The sequence below is a fragment of the Macaca fascicularis genome, chromosome 9 (genome assembly GCF_037993035.2).
Source record: "Macaca fascicularis isolate 582-1 chromosome 9, T2T-MFA8v1.1".
NCBI lineage: Eukaryota > Metazoa > Chordata > Mammalia > Primates > Cercopithecidae > Macaca > Macaca fascicularis.
In genome coordinates this window covers 22,377,057-22,397,311 of record NC_088383.1, presented here as the reverse complement: position 1 = coordinate 22,397,311, position 20,255 = coordinate 22,377,057, and the positions used below count along the sequence as shown (strand labels likewise).

At 40.6% G+C, this 20,255-nt stretch overlaps 1 protein-coding gene across 50 annotated transcripts in view; it reads right to left on the bottom strand.

The window, feature by feature from the left end:
* LOC101866062 (protein AF-10) overlaps positions 1 to 20,255 on the bottom strand; it is a 228,512-nt gene that overhangs the window by 161,900 nt on the left and 46,357 nt on the right. For 2 of the 50 annotated variants that reach the window (XM_065520404.2, XM_074001169.1), the window contains exon 2: positions 14,960 to 15,011. The exons of the other annotated variants lie outside the window; for them this stretch is intronic. In XM_065520404.2, coding sequence (XP_065376476.1) covers positions 14,960 to 14,965 — 6 coding nt within the window. In that variant the 5' untranslated portion in view covers positions 14,966 to 15,011. The remainder of the gene's footprint in view (positions 1 to 14,959; positions 15,012 to 20,255) is intronic. 50 annotated transcript variants of the gene reach the window in all.

Here is a 20,255-nt window from a genome sequence, read left to right as displayed (position 1 = left end):
CCGGGTGCAGTGCCTCACACATATAACTGCAGCACTTTGGGAGGCCAAAACAGAAGGACCACTTGAGGTCAGGAGTTCGAGACCAGCCTCAACAGCAAAGTGAGACTTCATCTCTACAAAAAATAATTAAGAAATAGAGCCTATTAGCCGGGCGCAGTGGCTCACACCTATAATCCCAGCACTTTGGGAAGTGGATCATGAGGTGAAGAGATCGAGATCATCCTGGTCAATGTGATGAAACCCCATTTCTACCAAAAATACAAAAAATTAGCTGGGTGTGGTGGCGTGTGCTTGTAGTCCCAGCTGAGGGAGGCTGAGGCAGGAGAACTGATTGAAACCGAAAGGCGGAGGTTGCAGTGAGCCGAGATTGTGCCACTGCACTCCGGCCTAGGCAACAAGAGCAAAACTCCACCTCAAAAAATAAATAAATAAAATAGAACCTATTAATAAAGTTTGGATATTTGTGCCTCCAAATCTCGTGTAAAAATTTAATCCCAATGCTGAAGGTGAAGCTTAGCAAAAGGTGTTTGGGTAATGGGGGCAGATCCCTCGTGAATGTCTTGGTGTTTTCCTTGTGGTAATGAGTGAGTTTCTTGCTGTTGTTAGTTCACGTGAGATCTGATTGGTAAAAAAAGCCTGCCATCTTGCTCCCTTCTCTCACCATGTGACACTCTTGGTCCCCATTCCCACTCCCCCATGAGTAAAAGTTTCCTCAGACCAAAGGTGTTGGTGGTATGCTTGTACAGCCTACAGAACTGTGAACCAAATAAACCTCTTTTCTTTATATTAATAATCTACCCAGTTTCCAGTATTCCTTTAATCTAAAACAGACTAATACCGCTATATTTCTTGCCTTTCAGTATTTCACTCTCCTGATTTTCCTATTACCTCTTTGGCAGCACCTTTCTGATCACCCTATCAAACCTTTAAATGGTGAAGTTCCTCAGTGCTCTGGCCTAAGATGTCTCACTATTTCACGTGAAACACTAGGCAATCTTATTCATTATCCAAATTTCCATTACCAATAAATTATAAAAGTAACAGTGACTCCCAAATTTTATCTATTTGTATCTGTCCTTAGGTTCAGGTATAAAACTCTATATACTACGTAAACACTTTATTTTATTTTATTTTGAGACGGAGTCTTGCTCTGTTGCCCAGGCTAGAGTGCAGTGGCTCGATCTCGGCTCACTGCAACCTCCACCTCCAGGGTTCAAGCAATTCTTCCGCCTCAGCCTCCCAAGGAGCTGGGATTACAGGTGTGTGCCACCATGTCCAACTAACTTTTTCTATTTTTAGTGGAGATGGGGTTTCGTCATGTTGCCCAGGTTAGTCTCAAACTCCTGGCCTCAAGTGATCCACCCACCTCAGCCTCCTAAGTGCTAGGATCACAGGAGTAAGCCACCACACCCAGCCTACATAAGACACCTAAAACACTCCACAATTTATGACAAAACCTGCTCTTCCTGCTCTTTCCATATATTGGTAATGATATTTTCAATGACACATTGCTCATGTAAGACACCTAGTGGTCATAATCTTTGACCACTTCATACCTTACTCCCTAACCTCACTTTTAATCCATAACTGTATTGTGCCCTTCCTCTTCCTCAAAACTGGTGAGATGTGCCTATCTCTCTCCATCTCCACTATTACCCTACTTAAAGCCAGCATCACCTTTCATCAAGACCACTTCAGTCACCTTCTAAATGCAGTAATCCCTCAATTATCCATGGAAGAAACATTCTAAGAACCCCAGTGGATATCTGAAACAACAAATGGCACTAATAAGCACTTGATTCTGTTTTTTGCTATACATACTTACCTATAAAAAAGTTTAATTTATAAATTAGGCACAGTAACAGATTAACAACAATAATAAAATAGAACAGGCCGGGTGTAGTGGCTCATACCTATAATCCCAGGACTTTGGGAGGCCGAGGTGGGCAGATCACCTGAGGTCAGGAGTTCGAGACCAGTCTGGCCAACATGGTGAAACCCCATCTCTACTAAAAATACAAAAAAATTAGCTGAATGTGGTGGCACACACCTACAGTCCCAGCCAAGCAGGAGGCTAAGGCACAAAAATTGATTGAACCTAGGAGGTTGCAGTGAGCCAAGATCATGCCACTGCACTCTAGCCTGGGCAAAAGAGAGAGACTCCACCTCAAAAAAATTTAAAAAAAAAAAAATTACAACAATCTACTACAAGAAAAGTTATGTGAATGTGGTCTCTCTTAAAATATAGTCTGCGGCCGGGCGCGGTGGCTCAAGCCTGTAATCCCAGCACTTTGGGAGGCCAAGACAGGCGGATCGCGAGGTCAGGAGATCGAGACCATCCTGGCTAACACGGTGAAACCCCGTCTCTACTGAAAAATACGAAAAACTAGCCGGGCGAGGTGGCGGGCGCCTGTAGTCCCAGCTACTTGGGAGGCTGAGGCAGGAGAATGGCGTGAACCCGGGAGGCGGAGCTTGCAGTGAGCTGAGATCCAGTCACTGCACTCCAGCCTGGGTGGCAGAGCGAGACTCCGTCTCAAAAAAAAATAAATAAATAAAATAAAATAAAATAAAATACAGTCTGCATAACAGCAGCAGCATATACAATGGTGGTTCCATGAGATTAAATGGAACTGAAAAACTCCTATTGCCTAGTGACGTAATGATGTAATAGCCATAGTAACATGACAGAGTAATTTTTAAAATAAATTTAGTGTACATTAAGTGTACAATGTTTATAAAGTCTACAGTAATTGTAGCAGTCCATTATCTCACTGCTATAAAGAACTACCCGAGACTGGGCAAAAATTTATAAAGAAAAGAGGTTTAATTGACTCATAGTTCCACATGGCTGAGGAGGCCTCAGCAATCTTTCAATCATGGCGGGAGGGGAAGCAAGCATGTCTTATATAGCAACAAGCAAAAGAAAGAGAATGTGTACATAGGAAAAAACTGCCACTTTCAAAACCATCAGATCTCAAGAGAATTCACTCACACTCATGAGAACAGGATGGCGGAAACTGCCCCGATTATCCAGTCACCTCCCTCCTTCAACACATAGGGATTACAATTCGAGATGAGATTTGGGTGGGGATACACAGCCAAACCCTATCAGTAGTGTACAAAAATGTCAAAGGCTTTCACATTCACTTACCACTTACTCATTGACTCACCCAGAGCAACTTCTAGTCCTGCAAGCTTCATTCATGGTATACAAGTGCAATTTTTTTTTTTAATCTTTCATACCATTATTTTTAATCTTTCATACCATTATTTTAGCTGTACCTTTTCTATGTTTAAAAACACAAATACTTACCATTATGTTAAGTTGCTTACAGGATTCACTTATGAAATGTACAAGATTGCAACCTAGGAGCAATAGGCTATACCACGTAGCCTAGGTATGTACTAGGTTATACAATATAGCTTTAAGAACATTCTAAGATGATTGTGTAATGATGAAATCACCTAATGAGGTATTTCTAAGAACATACTTCCCTCCTACATTACACAACACATGATTCTACCTCACCGTACTCTACTCACCTATTTTCAGAGGGGTTGACCATGGTTAACTAACTAAGGGAAGCAAAACCGCAGATAATGGAAAATGACTGTAGTCTCCTAATATTCACTCTTAACCAACTATCACCAATCTGCAGAATGAACTTTTCACAAAACAATGTACTTCAGAAATGCAAATCCAAATATACCACTGCCCACTCAAAAACACTTCAAAAGGCTGGGTGCGGTGGCTCAAGCCTGTAGTCCCGGCACTTTGGGAGGCTGAGGCAGGCAGATCATCAGGTCAAGAGATCGAGACCATCGTGGCCAACATGGTGAAAACTCATCTCTACTAAAAATACAAAAATCATCTGGGTGTGGTGGAGCACCTGTAGTCCCAGCTACTCAGGAGACTGAGGCAGGAGAATTGTTTGAACCTGGGAGGCGGAGGCTGCAGTGAGCCGAAATCGCACCACTGTACTCCAGCCCGGTGACAGAGCGAGAATCCATCTCAAAAAAAACAAAACAAAACAATAAAAACACTCCAGTAGTTTTCCTGCATCATATAACCCTTTCCTATCTCCACAACCTTCCCTCTTTCCAACATTTCACGTTATGGGCAATGCTGGCTTTTTCTTCTTTCAATTCTATAAATTCTCCACAGCTCATTCCCACTTCAGAGGCTTTTAATGGATTGTTTTAACTCTAAATGGAATATTATCATTCACTACACCCTCTTCTGCGGCTGGATAACTTCTATTTATCCCGCAGGTCCTTGCTTAAAGTCACTTCATCAAAGACAATGTCTCTGAATCTCCAGATGAGGTTAGGTGACATATTATGATTTACCTATGCTTTCCTTCTTGGGATGTATTACAATTACAATTAACTATGCAATTAACTCCTCCACTAGATTACAAGCTCCATGTTATGGCTATAGCTAGCCACTCCTAACATCAGACACAGTCTCCAGGCACAATAACTCAAGAACTACATGATGAAGGGATAAAGGGAACAAAATCACAAACATCCCATTGATGCTATAACCAAAAAGAAAAAAAGAAAAAAAAATTGAATTTTAAAAAATAGGCCAGGTGCGATGGCTCATGCCTGTAATTGCAGCACTCTGGGAGGCCAAGGCAGGCAGATGACATAAGGTCAGAAGTTCAAAACCAGCCTGGTGAACATGGCGAAACCCCATCACTACTAAAAATACAAAAATGAGGCCGGGCACCATGGCTCATACCTGTAATCCCAGCACTTTGGGAGGCCAAGGCAGGTGGATCACAAGAGATCAAGACCATCCTGGCCAACGTGATGAAACCCCATCTCTACAAAAAATACAAAAATTAGCTGGGCATGGTGGCACATGCCTGTAGTCCCAGCTACTCGGAAGGCTGAGGCAGGAGAATCACTTGAACCTGGGAGGTGGAGGTTGCAGTGAGCTGAGATCGCACCACTGCACTCCAGCCTGGCAACAGAGCAAGACTCCAGCTCCAAAAAACAAAAAATTTAGCCAGGCGTGGTGGCAGGCACCTGTAATCCCACCTACTCAGAAGGCTGAGCCACGAGAATCACTTGAACCTGGGAGACAGAGGTTGCAGTGAGCTGAGATCAAGCCACTGCACTCCAGCCTGGGCAACAGAGCAAGATTGTCATCAAAAAAAAAAAAACAGTCAATATTCATTTTTATATGATTTCGATGACACCATAATCCTATTCTTTTGGAAGGCAATTAAGCAATATGAATCAAGAAAAAATCCAATTTAATTACTTCACTTCTAGAGAGCCAAAGCAAATAATGTAAGATACAGCATTTATAAATTACCTTTGTGTCTTTTATATCATTTATATACTTTACTTTCAAGACATGAATATGTATGTACAAAGATATTTTATATAACCATTTATAACCAAAAAAACTTTTTTATAAAAGTCTGGCTGGCTGCAGTGGCTCTCACTTGTAATCCCAGCACTTTGGGAGGCCGAAGTGGGTGGATCACTTGAGGTTAGGAGTTCAAGACCAGCCTAGGCAGCACGGTGAAATCTCATCTCTACTAAAAATACAAAAAATTAGCTGGACATGGTGACGCGAGCCTGTAGTCCAGCTATTCGGGAGGCTGAGATGGGAGGATCACTTCAGCCCAGGGGGTCGAGGTCACACCACAGAACTCAAGCCTGGGTGACAGAGTGAGATCTCATCTCAAAAAAAAAAAAAAAAGCCTAACGGCATAACAACAATGTAACTAATACACTACTTACAAAGATTTTTAAACAAGTTAAAAAAGAGGGGGGAGGGGGGAGGGATTGCATTGGGAGTTATACCTGATGTAAATGACGAGTTGATGGGTGCAGCACACCAACATGGCATAAGTATACATATGTAACAAACCTGCACGTTATGCACATGTACCCTACAACTTAAAGTATAATAATAATAAATAAATTTAAAAAAAAAAAAAAAAAACAAGTTAAAAAAGATAATTCACTGGGCCAGGTGTGGTGGCTCATGCCTGTAATCCCAGCACTTTGGATGCTGAGGTGGGTGGATCACAAGGTCCAGAGATTGAGACCATCCTGGCTAACACAGTGAAACCCCGTCTCTACTAAAAATACGAAAAATTAGCTGGGCATGGAGGCGGGCACCTGCAGTTCCAGCTACTGGGGAGACTGAGGCAGAAGAATGGCATGAACCTGGAAGGCGGAGGTTGCAGTGAGCTGAAGATTGCGCCACTGCACTCCAGCCTGGGCAACAGAGCGAGACTGTCTCAAAAAAAAAAAAAAAAAAAACAAATTCACTGAACATTAAAAGAAAATATACAAAATAGGCTGGGCACAGTGGCTCACGCCTGTAATTCTAGCACTTTGGGAAGCCGAGGCAGGCAGATCATGAGGTCACGAGTTCGAGACCAGCCTGGCCCACGTAGTGAAACCCTGTCTCTTACTAAAAATACAAGAAACAAAAAAAATTAGCCGGGCATGGCGGTGTGCACCTGTAATTCCCAGCTACTCCAGAGGCTGAAACAGGAGAATTGCGTGAACCCAGGAGGCAGGGGTTTCAGTGAGCCAAGATCGCGCCACTGCATTCCAGTCCAGGTGACAGTGCAAGACTCCATCTCAAAAAAAAGAAAAGAAAATACACAAAATAGGCCAGGCGGGGTGGCTCATGTCTGTAATCCCAGCACTTCAGGAGGCCGAGGAGGGCGGATCATAAGGTCAGGAGATCGAGACCATCTTGGCTAACACGGTGAACCCCGTCTCTACCAAAAATACAAAAAAAAATTAGCCGGGTGTAGCGGCAGGTGCCTGTAGTCCCACCTACTCAGGAGGCTGCGGCAGGAGAATGGTGTGAACCCGGGAGACAGAGGTTGCAGTGAGCCAAGATCACGCCACTGCACTCCAGCCTGGGTGACAGAGCGAGACTCTATCTCAAAAAAAAAAAAAAATACATTAATAGGATTGTGGTAAGGATGGTAAGATTATAAATGATTTCTTTCCTCTATTCTAAACTATACCATTTCCGTTATAATGTGAAGTTTTATGGAAAAATGTCCCTAAATGCTAATTAAATCTGCCCACTGAAGATAAACCTATAATAAATAAAACAGGATGTCTCAGCAACAAAAAAAAAAGAGAAAAAGAAAGACAGATACTATAAGCCGAGCATGGTAGCACCAGTCTGCAGTCCCAAATACTCAGAAGGCTGAGGCAGGAGGATCACTTGTGCCTGGGAGTTTGAGGCTGCAGTAATATAATCGCACCACTGCACTCCAGCCTGGGCAAAAGAGCAAGACTTGATCTCAAATTAAAAAAAAAAAAAAAAGAAAGAAAGAAAAAAATTTTTAAATACCAAAAATACAACATGTGAAGTGAAAATTTCACTAGGCAAGCTTCAAAACAACAAATCTGAGATGACAAAAGAGTCAGTGAACTTGAAGCTATACCAATAGATAGAATCTAATCTGAGGCCAGGTGTGGCTCACACCTGTAATCCCAGCACTTTGGGAAGCCGAGGTGGGTGGGTCACCTGAGGTCAGGATTTCGAGACCAGCCTGACCAACATGGAGAAACCCTGTCTCTACTAAAAAATACAAAATTAGCCAGGTGTGGTGGCACACACCTGTAGTCCCAGCTACTCAGGAGACTGAGGCAGGAGAATCACTTGAACCCAGGAGGCGGAGGTTGTGTTGAGCCGAGATCGCACCATTGCACTCCAGCCTGGGCAACAAGAGCGAAACTCCATCTCAGAAAAAAAAAGAAGAATCTAATCTGAAAAAGAAAATACAGATTTAAAAAAAAAAAAAAACAAAAAAACAAAAACAGGGCTTCAGGGACCCACAGTACAGTACCAAAAGGTCTTACGTGCATAACCAAAGGCCTAAAAAAGAAGAGAGAAAGAATATGAGGCAGGAAAGAAAATTTTGAAGAAATGATGGCTGAAAATTTCTTCAATTTGAAAAAAGACAAATTCACAGATTTAAGAATCTCAGCAAACCTCAAAGAGTCAAATGCCTTGCTAAAAAGCAAACACAGAGGGAGAAACCTTGAAGCACCAAAAGAAAATGTCACATTACACAAAGGGAACAGTGACTGGATAAACGGCAGATTTCTCATCATAAAATATGGAAGCCAAAAGAAAGGAAACTAAAATAATTAAATTGCTAAAAGATAAAAGCACTGTCAACACATAATTCTATATCCAACCACAATGCCCTTCAAAAATAAAGGTGAAATAGGTACTTTCAGATAAAAGAAAGCAAACACAACTTATCACCAAAAGATACGCCTTGCAAGAAAGGCTAAAGAAATTCTTCAGAATTAAGAGAAATGAGGCTAGAAAATGCAAATCTTCAGAAGACAAAGAAGACTACCACAAATGGTAAATATCTGGGTAAACTTAGAAGACTTTTAGCTCTTAAGTTCTTAACATTACGTGATTATTGAAAGCCAAAATTACATTGTTGTTTTCCAGGGCTTATAATATACGTAGTTCCAACACACATGACAATAGCATAACTGACAACAAAGAGGTGATATAAAAGAACAACTTACAACCTTTGTATACTTTATGACTTGTACAATATTACGCATAAGTGGTAATACTATAAAAACAGACTGAAAAGAGTAAAGAAATTGCTACGGGAATGTGCAAAAGAATTAAGTTGAAACCCTTCCTAATATTATATTAAAAAATTACCCCTTCAAAAGTGAATCGCAGATCTAAATGTAAGAGCTAAAACTATAAAACTTTAGAAAAAAACATAGGAGATAAGTCTTCAGGACTTGGTTGAACAACAGTTTTTAGACATAACACTAAAAGCAGAGGCAATAAAAGAAAAAATAACTAGAATTTACCAAACCTACAGACTTTTTTGCTACAAACAAAACTATCAGGAAAGTAAAAGGATAGAAGAAATATTTGGCCGGGCGCGGTGGCTCAAGCCTGTAATCCCAGCACTTTGGGAGGCCGAGGCGGGCGGATCACAAGGTCAGGAGATCGAGACCACAGTGAAACCCCGTCTCTACTAAAAATACAAAAAATTAGCCGGGCGCGGTGGCGGGCGCCTGTAGTCCTAGCTACTCAGGAGGCTGAGGCAGGAGAATGGCATGAACCCAGGAGGCGGAGCTTGCAGTGAGCCGAGATCGCGCCACTGCACTCCAGCCTGGGCAACAGCGTGAGACTCCGTCTCAAAAAAAAAAAAAAGAAATATTTACAAGTCGCATGTCTGATAAATAGTTTGTAACCAGAATACAGAGTTCTTCTACTCAAAAATAAAAAGCTATACAGCCCAGCTAAAAATTGAACAAAGGATCCAAATAGACACTTCTCCAAAGAAAATATATAAATGACCAATAAGCACATGAAAAGATGATTAACGTCATTAATCATTAAGGATTAAAAACCAACACCAGGCCGTGTGCAGTGGCTCACGCCTGTAATCCCAGCACTTTGGGAGGCCTATGCGGGTGGATCACCTGAGGTCAGGAGTTTGAGACTAGCCTGGCCATCATGGTGAAACTCCGTCTCTACTAAAAATACAAAAATTAGCTGGCATGGTGGCGGGCACCTGTAATCCCAAGTACTCAGGAGGCTGGGGCAGGAGAATCGCTTGAACCCGGCAGGCAGAGTTTGCCGTGAGCCAAGATATCACACCACTGCACTCCAGCCTGAACAACAGACTGAGACTCCATCTAAAAAATAATATAATGAAAAAAATAAATAAAAATCAACACCACAATGAGATACTACCTCATGCCCTGTAGGATAGCTAAAATCAAAAGCCAAACAATAAAAAATGCTGGCAAAGAGATGGAGAAATTAAAACCTTCATATATTGTTGCTGGTAATTTAAAATGTTACAGCCTCTTCATCAATTTTTCAAAGACAGCATGAAACAAAAATCCTACGCCTAAGAGAACTGAAAACAAATGTCTGGATTTGCAGACAAATGTTCATAATAATAACATTATTCATAATACTGCAAAAGTATATACAACCTAAATGTCTATCAATTAATGAATGAATAAAGAAAATGTAGTATAGCCATGCAATAGAATATTATTTGACAACAAAAGAGAATGAAGTTCTAATGCTACAAAACAGATGCTTGTACATTATGCTAGGAGAAAGAAGCCACTCACAATACACCATATATCATGATTTCATTTATATGAAATGTCCCAAATAGGGATAGAGACAGAAATGAAGATTAGTGATTGCCAGGAGCTAGGGAAGTAGGGTAATAGAGAGTGACTGTTAATGGGTCAAAGGGCTTCTTTTTGAGGGGATCCAAGTATTCTCAAATTGATTGTAGTGATGTAGAGACTGTCTCAAAAAAAAAAAAAAAAAAAAAAAACTCAGCCAGGTGCGGTGGCTGATGCCTACGATCCCAGCAGTTAGCAATGCTGAGGCGGGCGGATCACCCGAGGTCGGGAATTCAAGACCAGCCTGACCAACATGGAGAAACCCCATCTCTACTAAAAATACAAAAATTAGCCAGGCATGGTGGTGCATGCCTATAATCCTAGCTACTCGTGAGGCTGAGGCAGGAGAATCGCTTGAACCTGGGAGGTGGAGGTTGCGGTGAGCTGAGATCGCACCATTGCACTCCAGCCTGGGCAACAATAGCAAAACTCCGAATCAAAAAAATAAATAAATAAATAAATAAATAAATAAATAAATAAATAATTTTAAAAATTAGTTTATTAGCACAGATAGAAAAGTAAAACTCAAACACAAGGTATCTGTAAGAAACACACTTTAAGTGAAGAGACAAACAGGTCAAAAGTAAATGGATAGGATGGGTACGCGGTGGCTCATGCCTGTAATCCCAACACTTTGGGAGGCCGAGGCGGGCACTTGATCACTTGAGGCCAGGGTTTCGAGACCAGCCTGGCCAACATGGCAAAGCCCCATCTCTACTAAAAATACAAAAACTAGCCAGGCATGGTGGCACACACCTAGAGTCCCAGCTACCAGGGTGGCTGAAACAGTCAAACTGCTTGAACCTGGGAGGCAAAGGCTGCAGTGAGCCGAGATCACACCACTGCACTCTAGTCTGGGTGATAAAGTAAAACCTCATCTCGAAACAAACCAACAAACAAACAACAACAAAAAAAGATGGTGAGTGGCTACATAGTAAAGAGACAGAGGGGCATTTCACAGTAAGTCAGACAATGAAGAAGTCATAATAATTATAAATGTATGCACCAAAAAACAAGGCTTCAAAATAGATGAAGCAAAAATGAGCATAAGGCATAAACACTCGGAATACTCAGTGCCCCAAACAAGGTAAGATATTTTCACATTCCTCTTTGTGACTGACAAAACCAGACCAAATAATAATCATCATCATCATCATCAAAGCAATGTTAAAACCACTATAAACATTCTTTTCAGGTAAACTTGGTACATTCCCCATGAAAGACCACATACTGAGCCACAAAGCAGAACACAATAAAATGAAAATAATGGAAATCATACAGATTATGTTCCCTAACCACATTAGAAAAAAAGATATAAAATTAATGACTAGCAGCCAGGTGTGGTGGCTCACGCCTGTAATCCCACCACTTTGGAAGGCCAAAGCAGGCGGATCACCTGAGGTCGCAAGCTCAAGACCAGCCTGGTCTACACGGTGAAACCCCGTCTCTATTAAAAATACAAAAATTAGCTGGGCGTGGTAGCGGGTGTCTATAATCCAAGCTACTCAGGAGGCGGAGCTGAGGCAGGAGAATCGCTTGAACCCGGGATGCGGAGGTTGCAGTAAGCCAAGATCGCACCACTGCACTCTAGCCCGGGTGGCAGCACAAAACTCTGTCTCAAAATAAAATAAAACAAAATAAGTAGGGTTCTACCTAAAGAACCTATATAAAAGGGTAAAGTAAGCCCAAAGTAAGTAGAAAAAAAAAAGAAATAGTAAAAATAAGAGCAGAAGAAATGAAATAGAAAAGTAACAGAACATTTCAAGTCAAAGTTGGTTCTTTTGTCAGAGACCTCTGAACCAGAGTGCCTCTATCTTGAACAGGGGCTGCGTAAAACAAGTCTGAGTCCTGCTGGGCTGCATTCCCAGTAAGTTATGCATTCTAAGACACAGAATGAGATAGGAGGCTGGCACAAGATACAAGACATAAAAACCTTCCTGATAAAACAGGTTGTAATAAAGAAGGGGGCCAAAACCCACCAAAGCCAAGATGATGACCAAACTGACCTCTGGTCGTCATCACTGCTCATTATACACTAATTATAATACATTAACATGCTAAGAGACACTCCCACAAGCTCCATGACAGTTTACAAATGCCAGAGCAATGCCAGGAAGTTACCCTATATACTCTAAAAAGGGGAGGAACCACTAGTTCTGGGAATTGCCCACCCCTTTCCCAGAAAACTCAAGAATAATCCACCCCTTGTTTAGCAGACAATCAAGAACTACTCATAAAAATGGGAAACCAGCAGCCCATTGCACTGCTCTGCCTGTGGAGTAGCCATTCTTTTATTCCTTTACTTTCTTAATAAACTTGCTTTCACTTTACTCTATGAATCCGTCTCAAATTATTTCATGCACAAGATCCAAGAACCCCTCTCTTGGGGTCTGGAATGGGACCCCCTTACTGGTAGCACTTTGGAAAGACCTACAAAGTTGACAATCTGCAAGCTAAATTCATTTTTTTTTAATAGGAAGAATACAAATTACCAATATCAAGAATAAAATGGGAATTACCTCTATGATCCCAAAGATATTAAGAGGGCCAAAGATTATTATTAATGACTTTATGCTAACCAATTCAACAGCTTAGACGAAAAGAAAAAATTATTTGAAAATGAAACTCATCAAAACTGATAAAACAGAAAATCTGAGAAGCATTTTAAGTTCAATTCATTATCAAAATCCTTCCCAAAAAGAAAACTCTACACTCAGATTTTTTCACTGATAAGTTCCTTCAAACACTAAAGGAAAAATAGCATCAATCTCACACACACATTTCCAGAAAACAGAGAAGACAAGGCTTCCCAAATCATTTTCTAAGTTTAGCATGAAGAATACCAATGAATATACCAAAAATACCAGCACCTGACAAAAAGCAACAAGGCTGCACCAAAATCCCTCACATACAAAGATGCAAAAATATTTACTATTAGCAATTTAAATCCAACAATATATAGGAAGAATAGGCCAGTTGCAGTGGCTTACATGGATTACAAAAGTAAACCCAGCACTTTCAGAGGCCAAGGCAGGAGGATCACTTTGAGATCAGGAGACCTGCCTGGCCAACATGGTGAAACCCTGTTTCCACAAAAAAAAATTAGCCGGGCATGGTGGCTCATGCCTGTAATTCCAGCTACTCGGGAGGCTGAGGCAGGAGAATCACTTGAACCCAGGCGGTAGAGGTTATACTGAGCAGAGATTGCGCCACTGTACCCATCTCCAAAAAAAAAGAATACACCATGACACCAAATGGCATTTAGTATAACATTTGAAATAAAAGCAATGAAATCTACATTAATATCTTTAAATATATAGCATTATCTCGATACAGAAAAAGCTTTTGAGAAAACTCAATATCCATTCATGACACAAACCCTCAGGAAGCTAGGGCTAGCCCTTACTCAGCTGTGTATTCTCCATGGCATTGCATGACTATTCCTCTTGGGGTCTGTGACTATAACAAACTATCTTTTCAATGGCAGTCATGCTGGGTTGTGTTGGCCTTGCCATATCTAAATAGTAATAAGACCGGTATTTGAAAGCAATCTGATAAACTTCATCAGTAAAACCCCTACAGCTAATTTATAATTGATGGTGTAACACTGAATGCTGTCCTCAAAGAATGAAAACAAGATTAAGTCCATTCTGTAAGGGAAGAGAATAAAAGGAATTACAACTGGGGAAAAAAGAGATAAAACAGTGTTTTATGACAATCATCTATTAGAAAAATCTAAGTAATCTTAGTAGAATTAATAAGACTTAAGGTTGTAAGAAGTCAATACACAAAAATTCTATTTCCAACAAAACATTAGAAATTTTCATAATACTTTATAATTACTAAAAAAATGTATTTAATATTTTAAAATAGCATCAAAAAAAGACAAAATACTGGTGGCTCATGCCTGTAATCCCAGCACTTTGGGAGGCCAAAGCAGGCAGATCATTCGAGGTCAGGAGTTGACCAGCCTGGCCAACATGGTGAAACCCCATCTCTACTAAAAATATAAGAATTAGCTGGGCTTAGTGGTACATGCCTGTAATCCCAATGGCTTGGGAGGCTAAGGCAGGAAAATTGTGTGAACCCAGGAGATGGAGTGAGTCAAGACTGTGCCACTGCACTCCAGCGAGGCGACAGAGTGAGACTTTGTCTCAAATAAGTAATTTTAAAAACAGAAGACATGCAAGACCAAAGGCTAAAAGCAACAAACAACTGCTCAGACAAAACAAAAAAGACCTAAATAAATGGAGAGATATACTATACTAATGATTAAGCTCAATGGTTGTTAAGATGTCGGTTCTCCTCAAACTGATGAACAGATTCAAGACAATTACAATCATGATCCCATCAGCCTTTTTCGGAGAAGACAGAAAAGAGAGTATTAAAATTTATATGGAAATGTGAAGGACGTAGAATATGCAGAACTCCGAAAAAGAAGAAAAAGGTTTTAGCTTTTGCAATTCTGACTTCAAATATAAAGTTACAAAATAATCAGAATACTCTAACAGGGCTAGACAAACAGATTTTTGGAGCAGAAGAAAGATTTCTAAAAGAGATACCACTTATGCAGTCATGTGATGTTCCCAAAGCAACCCAGTGAGAAAAGGAGACTGTTTTCAACAAATGGTGAAAAACAACTGGATAGCCATATGCAAAATACTCAAACCTACAAAAATAATTTCAGATGCATCACAGACCTAAATATAAATTAGCAAAAGCAAAACCTTTTAGAGGAAATAAAGGAAATTACCTTCATGACTTCGAGGTTAGGCAAAAGTGTCTTAGCTCACAGTAAGCAATAACTACAAAAGAAAACACTGATAAATTAAACTTATCAGATACAAATATTTCTGCTCATCAAAAGGTACAGTTAAAATAAATAGGTAAACCACACAGACTTGGCAAAAGTATTTACAAAACATTTATCTGACAAAGGATCAGTATTTAGGACATATAAACACCTTCTGCAACTCAAACAGCTGAAAAAAGAAAATAAAGAACAGTAAAGGCTAAATGAACAAACTCATCACAAAAGAGAACACACAAATGGTCAACACACAAGCTAAAACGTGCTCAATATCACCAGTTATCATGAAAATGTAAATTGAAACCACAATGATACCACTTCTGGTCAAGATGGAGTGAATAAAGGGGACCAGATTTTAGCCTCCTTGCGCGAAATAATAAAAGCCTAATAAAATGAATGAAACAACAGCACTGAAGATATTGGACAAGTAACAAAAGACAGTGATCCCTGGAAGACAAAAAAACAAATGGGCCACACGTGTGCCCAGCTTACTGCCTTGAGAGAGTTTCCAGGTCGTGGAACAGGGAGGAGGAACCCAGGCAGAGCCTGTGGTCTCCCCAAGTTGAGAAAATGGAGCTGGAAGTCCAAGCAGGCCAAGGTGCCTAGAGCTCACAAGGGAGACCAGCACTGAGTAGAGAGCTGGAGAGAGAGAGAGAAATGAAGAGATCTACAAAGGCTCACCCTACAACTTTTGGTTGAATGACAAATCAGCACGCGCAATGTAAAGGAGCTATCCAAGGGCAAGGTGAGAAATCACCAAAAGAATTAGAGGTAATAGCATCCAGAACTGATATAAGGATGTGAATAGTACCCATACCCAAAAGTCCAAAAGGAAATGATGTGATATAATTTATATCACACTGGAGATACGACATCGGAGTACTAAGAAAGAAAAGGCTTCAGAAGGAGGAAAAATTAACCCTAAACATGGCCCTGGTCCAATTAAAGAAAACATAAAAGACCCAACAGAAAGAAACTGTTTTCAAGCAACTTAATAATGCCACAGAACAAAGTCCACAAATACTTTTAAAAGGTAAACAAAACTAGAGAAACTAGAAAACAAGGTAAAATTCACACTGGCTAAAAAGTCAATCAAAATTTGTAAGACTTACATAGAAGCAGGAAATTACACCCCATAATGAAACAAAAAACAAACCAATTTTGAAATGAAACAGAAAATAGAATTAGTAGACAAGTCCTTTAAAACAAGTATGATGATATATCATATGATCAGAAAGCTAGAAGAAACATATTAAGTAAAAATATGAGATATTTTTAAAATTTGAACTTCTAAAGATGAAAATTACAAAGTCTAAGATGAAAAACACACATTGAGATTTACAACACATGAAACCAAAATTACTAACCTAAATGAAACACAGAAAAGAAAAAAACACTAAAAAATATAATACATGATAACAGAAATAACTTTAAAGAGGCCAAACATACTTGTAACTAGAGTCACAAAACAGGAAATAATATAGAAAAAAGAACTTTAGAAATCATGGACAACAACTTTCACATATTTGATGGAAATTGTAAGCATATATAACAAGGCAATCTTTTAATGAACTATCAGTCACTAGAAACATGAAGAAAAGTGGCTGAGCAAAGTGGTTCACGCCTGTAATCCCAGCACTTTGGGAGGCTGAAGTGGGAAAATCACTTCAGGCCAGGAGTTCAAGACCAGTGTGGGCAACATTGCAGAACCCCATCTCTTAAAACACACACACACACACACACACACACACACAAAATTGGCATGGCATGGTGGCTCACACCTATAATCCCAGCACTTTGGGAGGCCAAGGCAGGCAGGTCACCTTAGGTTGGGAGTTCGAGACCAGCCTGATCAACATGGGCAAACCCTGTCTCTACTAAAAATATAAAATTAGTTGGGCATGGTGGTGCAGTGCCTGTAATCCCAGCTACTCGGGAGACTGAGGCAGAAGAATTGCTTGAACCCGGGAGGCGGAGACTGCGGTAAGCCAAGATCATGCCATTGCACTCCAGCCTGGGCAACAAGAGCGAAACTCCGTCTCAAAAAAAAAAAAAAAACAAACAAAAACAAAAAAACATACACACAAAAATTAGCCACGGATAGTGGCACACACCTGTGCTCCTTCCAGCTACTCAGAAAGGCTAAGGCAGGAAGAGGTCAAGGCCATAGTGAGCCATGATTGTGCCACTGCACTCCAGCTCAGGCGACAGAGTAAAAGCACATCTCCAAAAAATAAGGTAAACTATGACCAAAATGACTAAAATCACAAACTTAAATTCTAATGCAGCCAAAGAAAAAGGTCTTATTACACACTACAAAATCAAAAGAAAGTTGAAATTGTTGTAATACTATCATGTAAAGTAGACAAAAATAAAAATGTTATCAGGAAAAAAGAGCATCATTTTATATACATTAAGAGTTTAATTCATCAAGAACACACAAAAATCCTAAACATTTATTTACCTATTAATAATGGGGCTTCAAAATAAATAAAGCAAAAATGAGAGAACTGTAAGAATAAATGAAAGAATCTACAATGATATTTTAAAATTTCAGCAAACCTCTCTATGTAATAGAACCAGGCCAGGCGTGGTGAATCACACCCGTTATCCCTGAACTTTAGGAGGCCGAGACAGGATTTCTTGAGCACAGGAGCTCAAGACCAACCTGAGCAACACAGGGAGACCCTGTCTCTACAAAAAGATTTTTAAAAATTAACTGGGTGGGCTGGGTGTGGTGGCTCATACCTTATAATCCCAGCACTTTTGGAAGCCTGAGGCGGGCAGAACACTTGAGGTCAGGAATTCGAGTCTAGCCTGGCCAACATGGTGAAACCCCATCTCTACTAAAAATACAAAAATTAGCCAGGCATGGTGGCGCACAAGAGTAATCCTAGCTACTTAGGAGGCTGGGGCAGGAGAATCGCTTGAACCCGGGAGGTGGAGGTTGCAGTGAGCCGAGATCACGCCACTGCACTCCAGCCTGGGCGAGAGCGAGATTCCATCTAAAAAAAAAAGAAAAAAAAAGAAAAAAAAAAAATTGGCTGGGTGTGCTAGCATATGCCTGTAGACCCAGCTACTGCGGAGGCTGAAATGGGAGGATCACTTGAGCCCAGGAGGTGGAGGCTTAATGAGCTATGATTGTGCATGCCACTGCACTCCAGCCTAGGTGACACAGTGACATCATGTTCAAAAAAAAGGAATGATAATAATAATAGGACCAGTAGACAGAAAATCAGTAAGGATACAGAAGCTTCAATAACACCATTAACCAAAAGCACCTAACTAACTATAGAACACTCTACACAAACTACCAGAATACACATTCTGTTCAAGTGCATTTGGAACATTCACCCAAGATATACCATATTCAGGCCAAAAAAACAACTCTTGGTAAATTTAAAAGGTTTCAGGTCTTACCATGAACTTTTTCTTACCACTGTTATATTAATTTAGAAATCAGTGACAGGAAAAAAAAAAAAAATCAATAGACAATCCCAGTATTTGGAATGAAAACATACTTTTAAAATAACCAATGGGGGCCGGGAGCGGTGGCTCACGCCTGTAATTCCAGCACTTTGGGAGGTCGAGGCAGGTGTATCACAAGGTCAGGAGGAGTTCAAGACCAGCCTGGCCAAGACAGTGAAACCCCATCTCTACTAAAAATACAAAAATGAGCCGGGCATGGTAGCAGGCGCCTATAACTGCAGCTACTCAGAAGGCTGAGGCACAGAACTGTTTGAACTCAGGAGGTGGAGGTTGCAGTGAGCCAAGATTGCGCCACTGCACTCCAGCCTGGACAACAGAGCGAGAATCTGTCTCAAAATATAAAATGAAATAAAATAACCATGGGGTAAAAAAAAAAAAGACAAAAATATCAAGTATTTTTAAGACAGTTAAAGCAGTAATTGAAAGAGAAATTTATACAATTACATGACTATATTAAAAAAGAAATCAGTGATTTCACCTTCTTCCTTAAGAAACTAGAAGAGCAAAAGAAAGATCAGAGCAGAAGTCAATGAAATAGGAAACAGAAAAATAGGGCACACTCAATGAAATCAAAGGTTACACTTACAGTTCTGGGAAGACGGAACGGACATACTTTTCCCTATTCCTCCCACTAAGTACAAATTTAAAATGTGAACATTACAAATAAAACGAATATTCTCTGAAAGGTGGAGAGAAGGCAAATTAGCTCAGGATCACAGGGCACAAGGCACAATATAGCAGTAAATTCCCTGGGTATTCTTCTTTTTGCCTAATGTATACTACTCCTGGAATGGAAGAAGTGAGTACATCAGAAACACCGATGGGCACAGACCAAAAAAAAGGAACCTCCAACAGGGCCAGACACAGTGGCTCAAGCCTATAATCCTGGCACTTTGGGAGGCCGAGGTGGGTGGATCACCAGAGGTCAGGAGTTGGGAGACCAGCCTGGCCAACATGGCAAAATCCCATCTCTACTAAAAATAAAAATTAGCCGGGCATGTTGGCAGGTGCCTATAATCCCAGTTACTCCAGAGGCTGAGGCATGAGAATCGCTTGAACTCGGGAGGCAGAGTTTGCAGTGAGCAGAGATCGCGCCACTGCACTCCAGCCTGGGTGACAGAAAGAGACTCTGTCTCCAAGAAAAAGAAAAGAAGCCTCAACAAAAGCCTTCTCTCTCCAGACCAAATTACCAGTAAAGTGGTATGTTAATAGTACGTTAACCAGAAAGAAAACTTTTGAAGAGTAACTGCTCTAATCCAGGATAACACCACAGAAAAACTAGCCCCACCCATACCAGCAATGATTACATGAAGAACCTAGATATTCACCCTTATGAGACTGTAATGAAAATAATCCAAGATTCCCACCAGGTACTGTCAGAGCAAATTAAGCAGGAGACTGGAACTTTCATTCCAATTGGCTAGTCAATGAGCATCCACTCCCTACTGTATCAGTGGAGAGAAGAGGGGAAGCCTGGACTTCCACCACCATCTGCCAGTAATAAGGCATCTCTCCCTGTCCCTACTGGAGTGGTAGCAGAGAAGACCTAGCAGAGAGTCAGAACTTTCACCCACACACAGTAACAAATGAGGCCACATCCACCACAGAGATCAGGTGGGGAGCCACAACTCCCAACTCTGCAAAGAACTAAAAGGGAGTTTGCCTCAAATGTCAACACGGACAAGGCAGAGAACCTGAACTTCATTCCCTACCTGGCTTAACAAGGTGGCACCAACACTCTACCCATTAG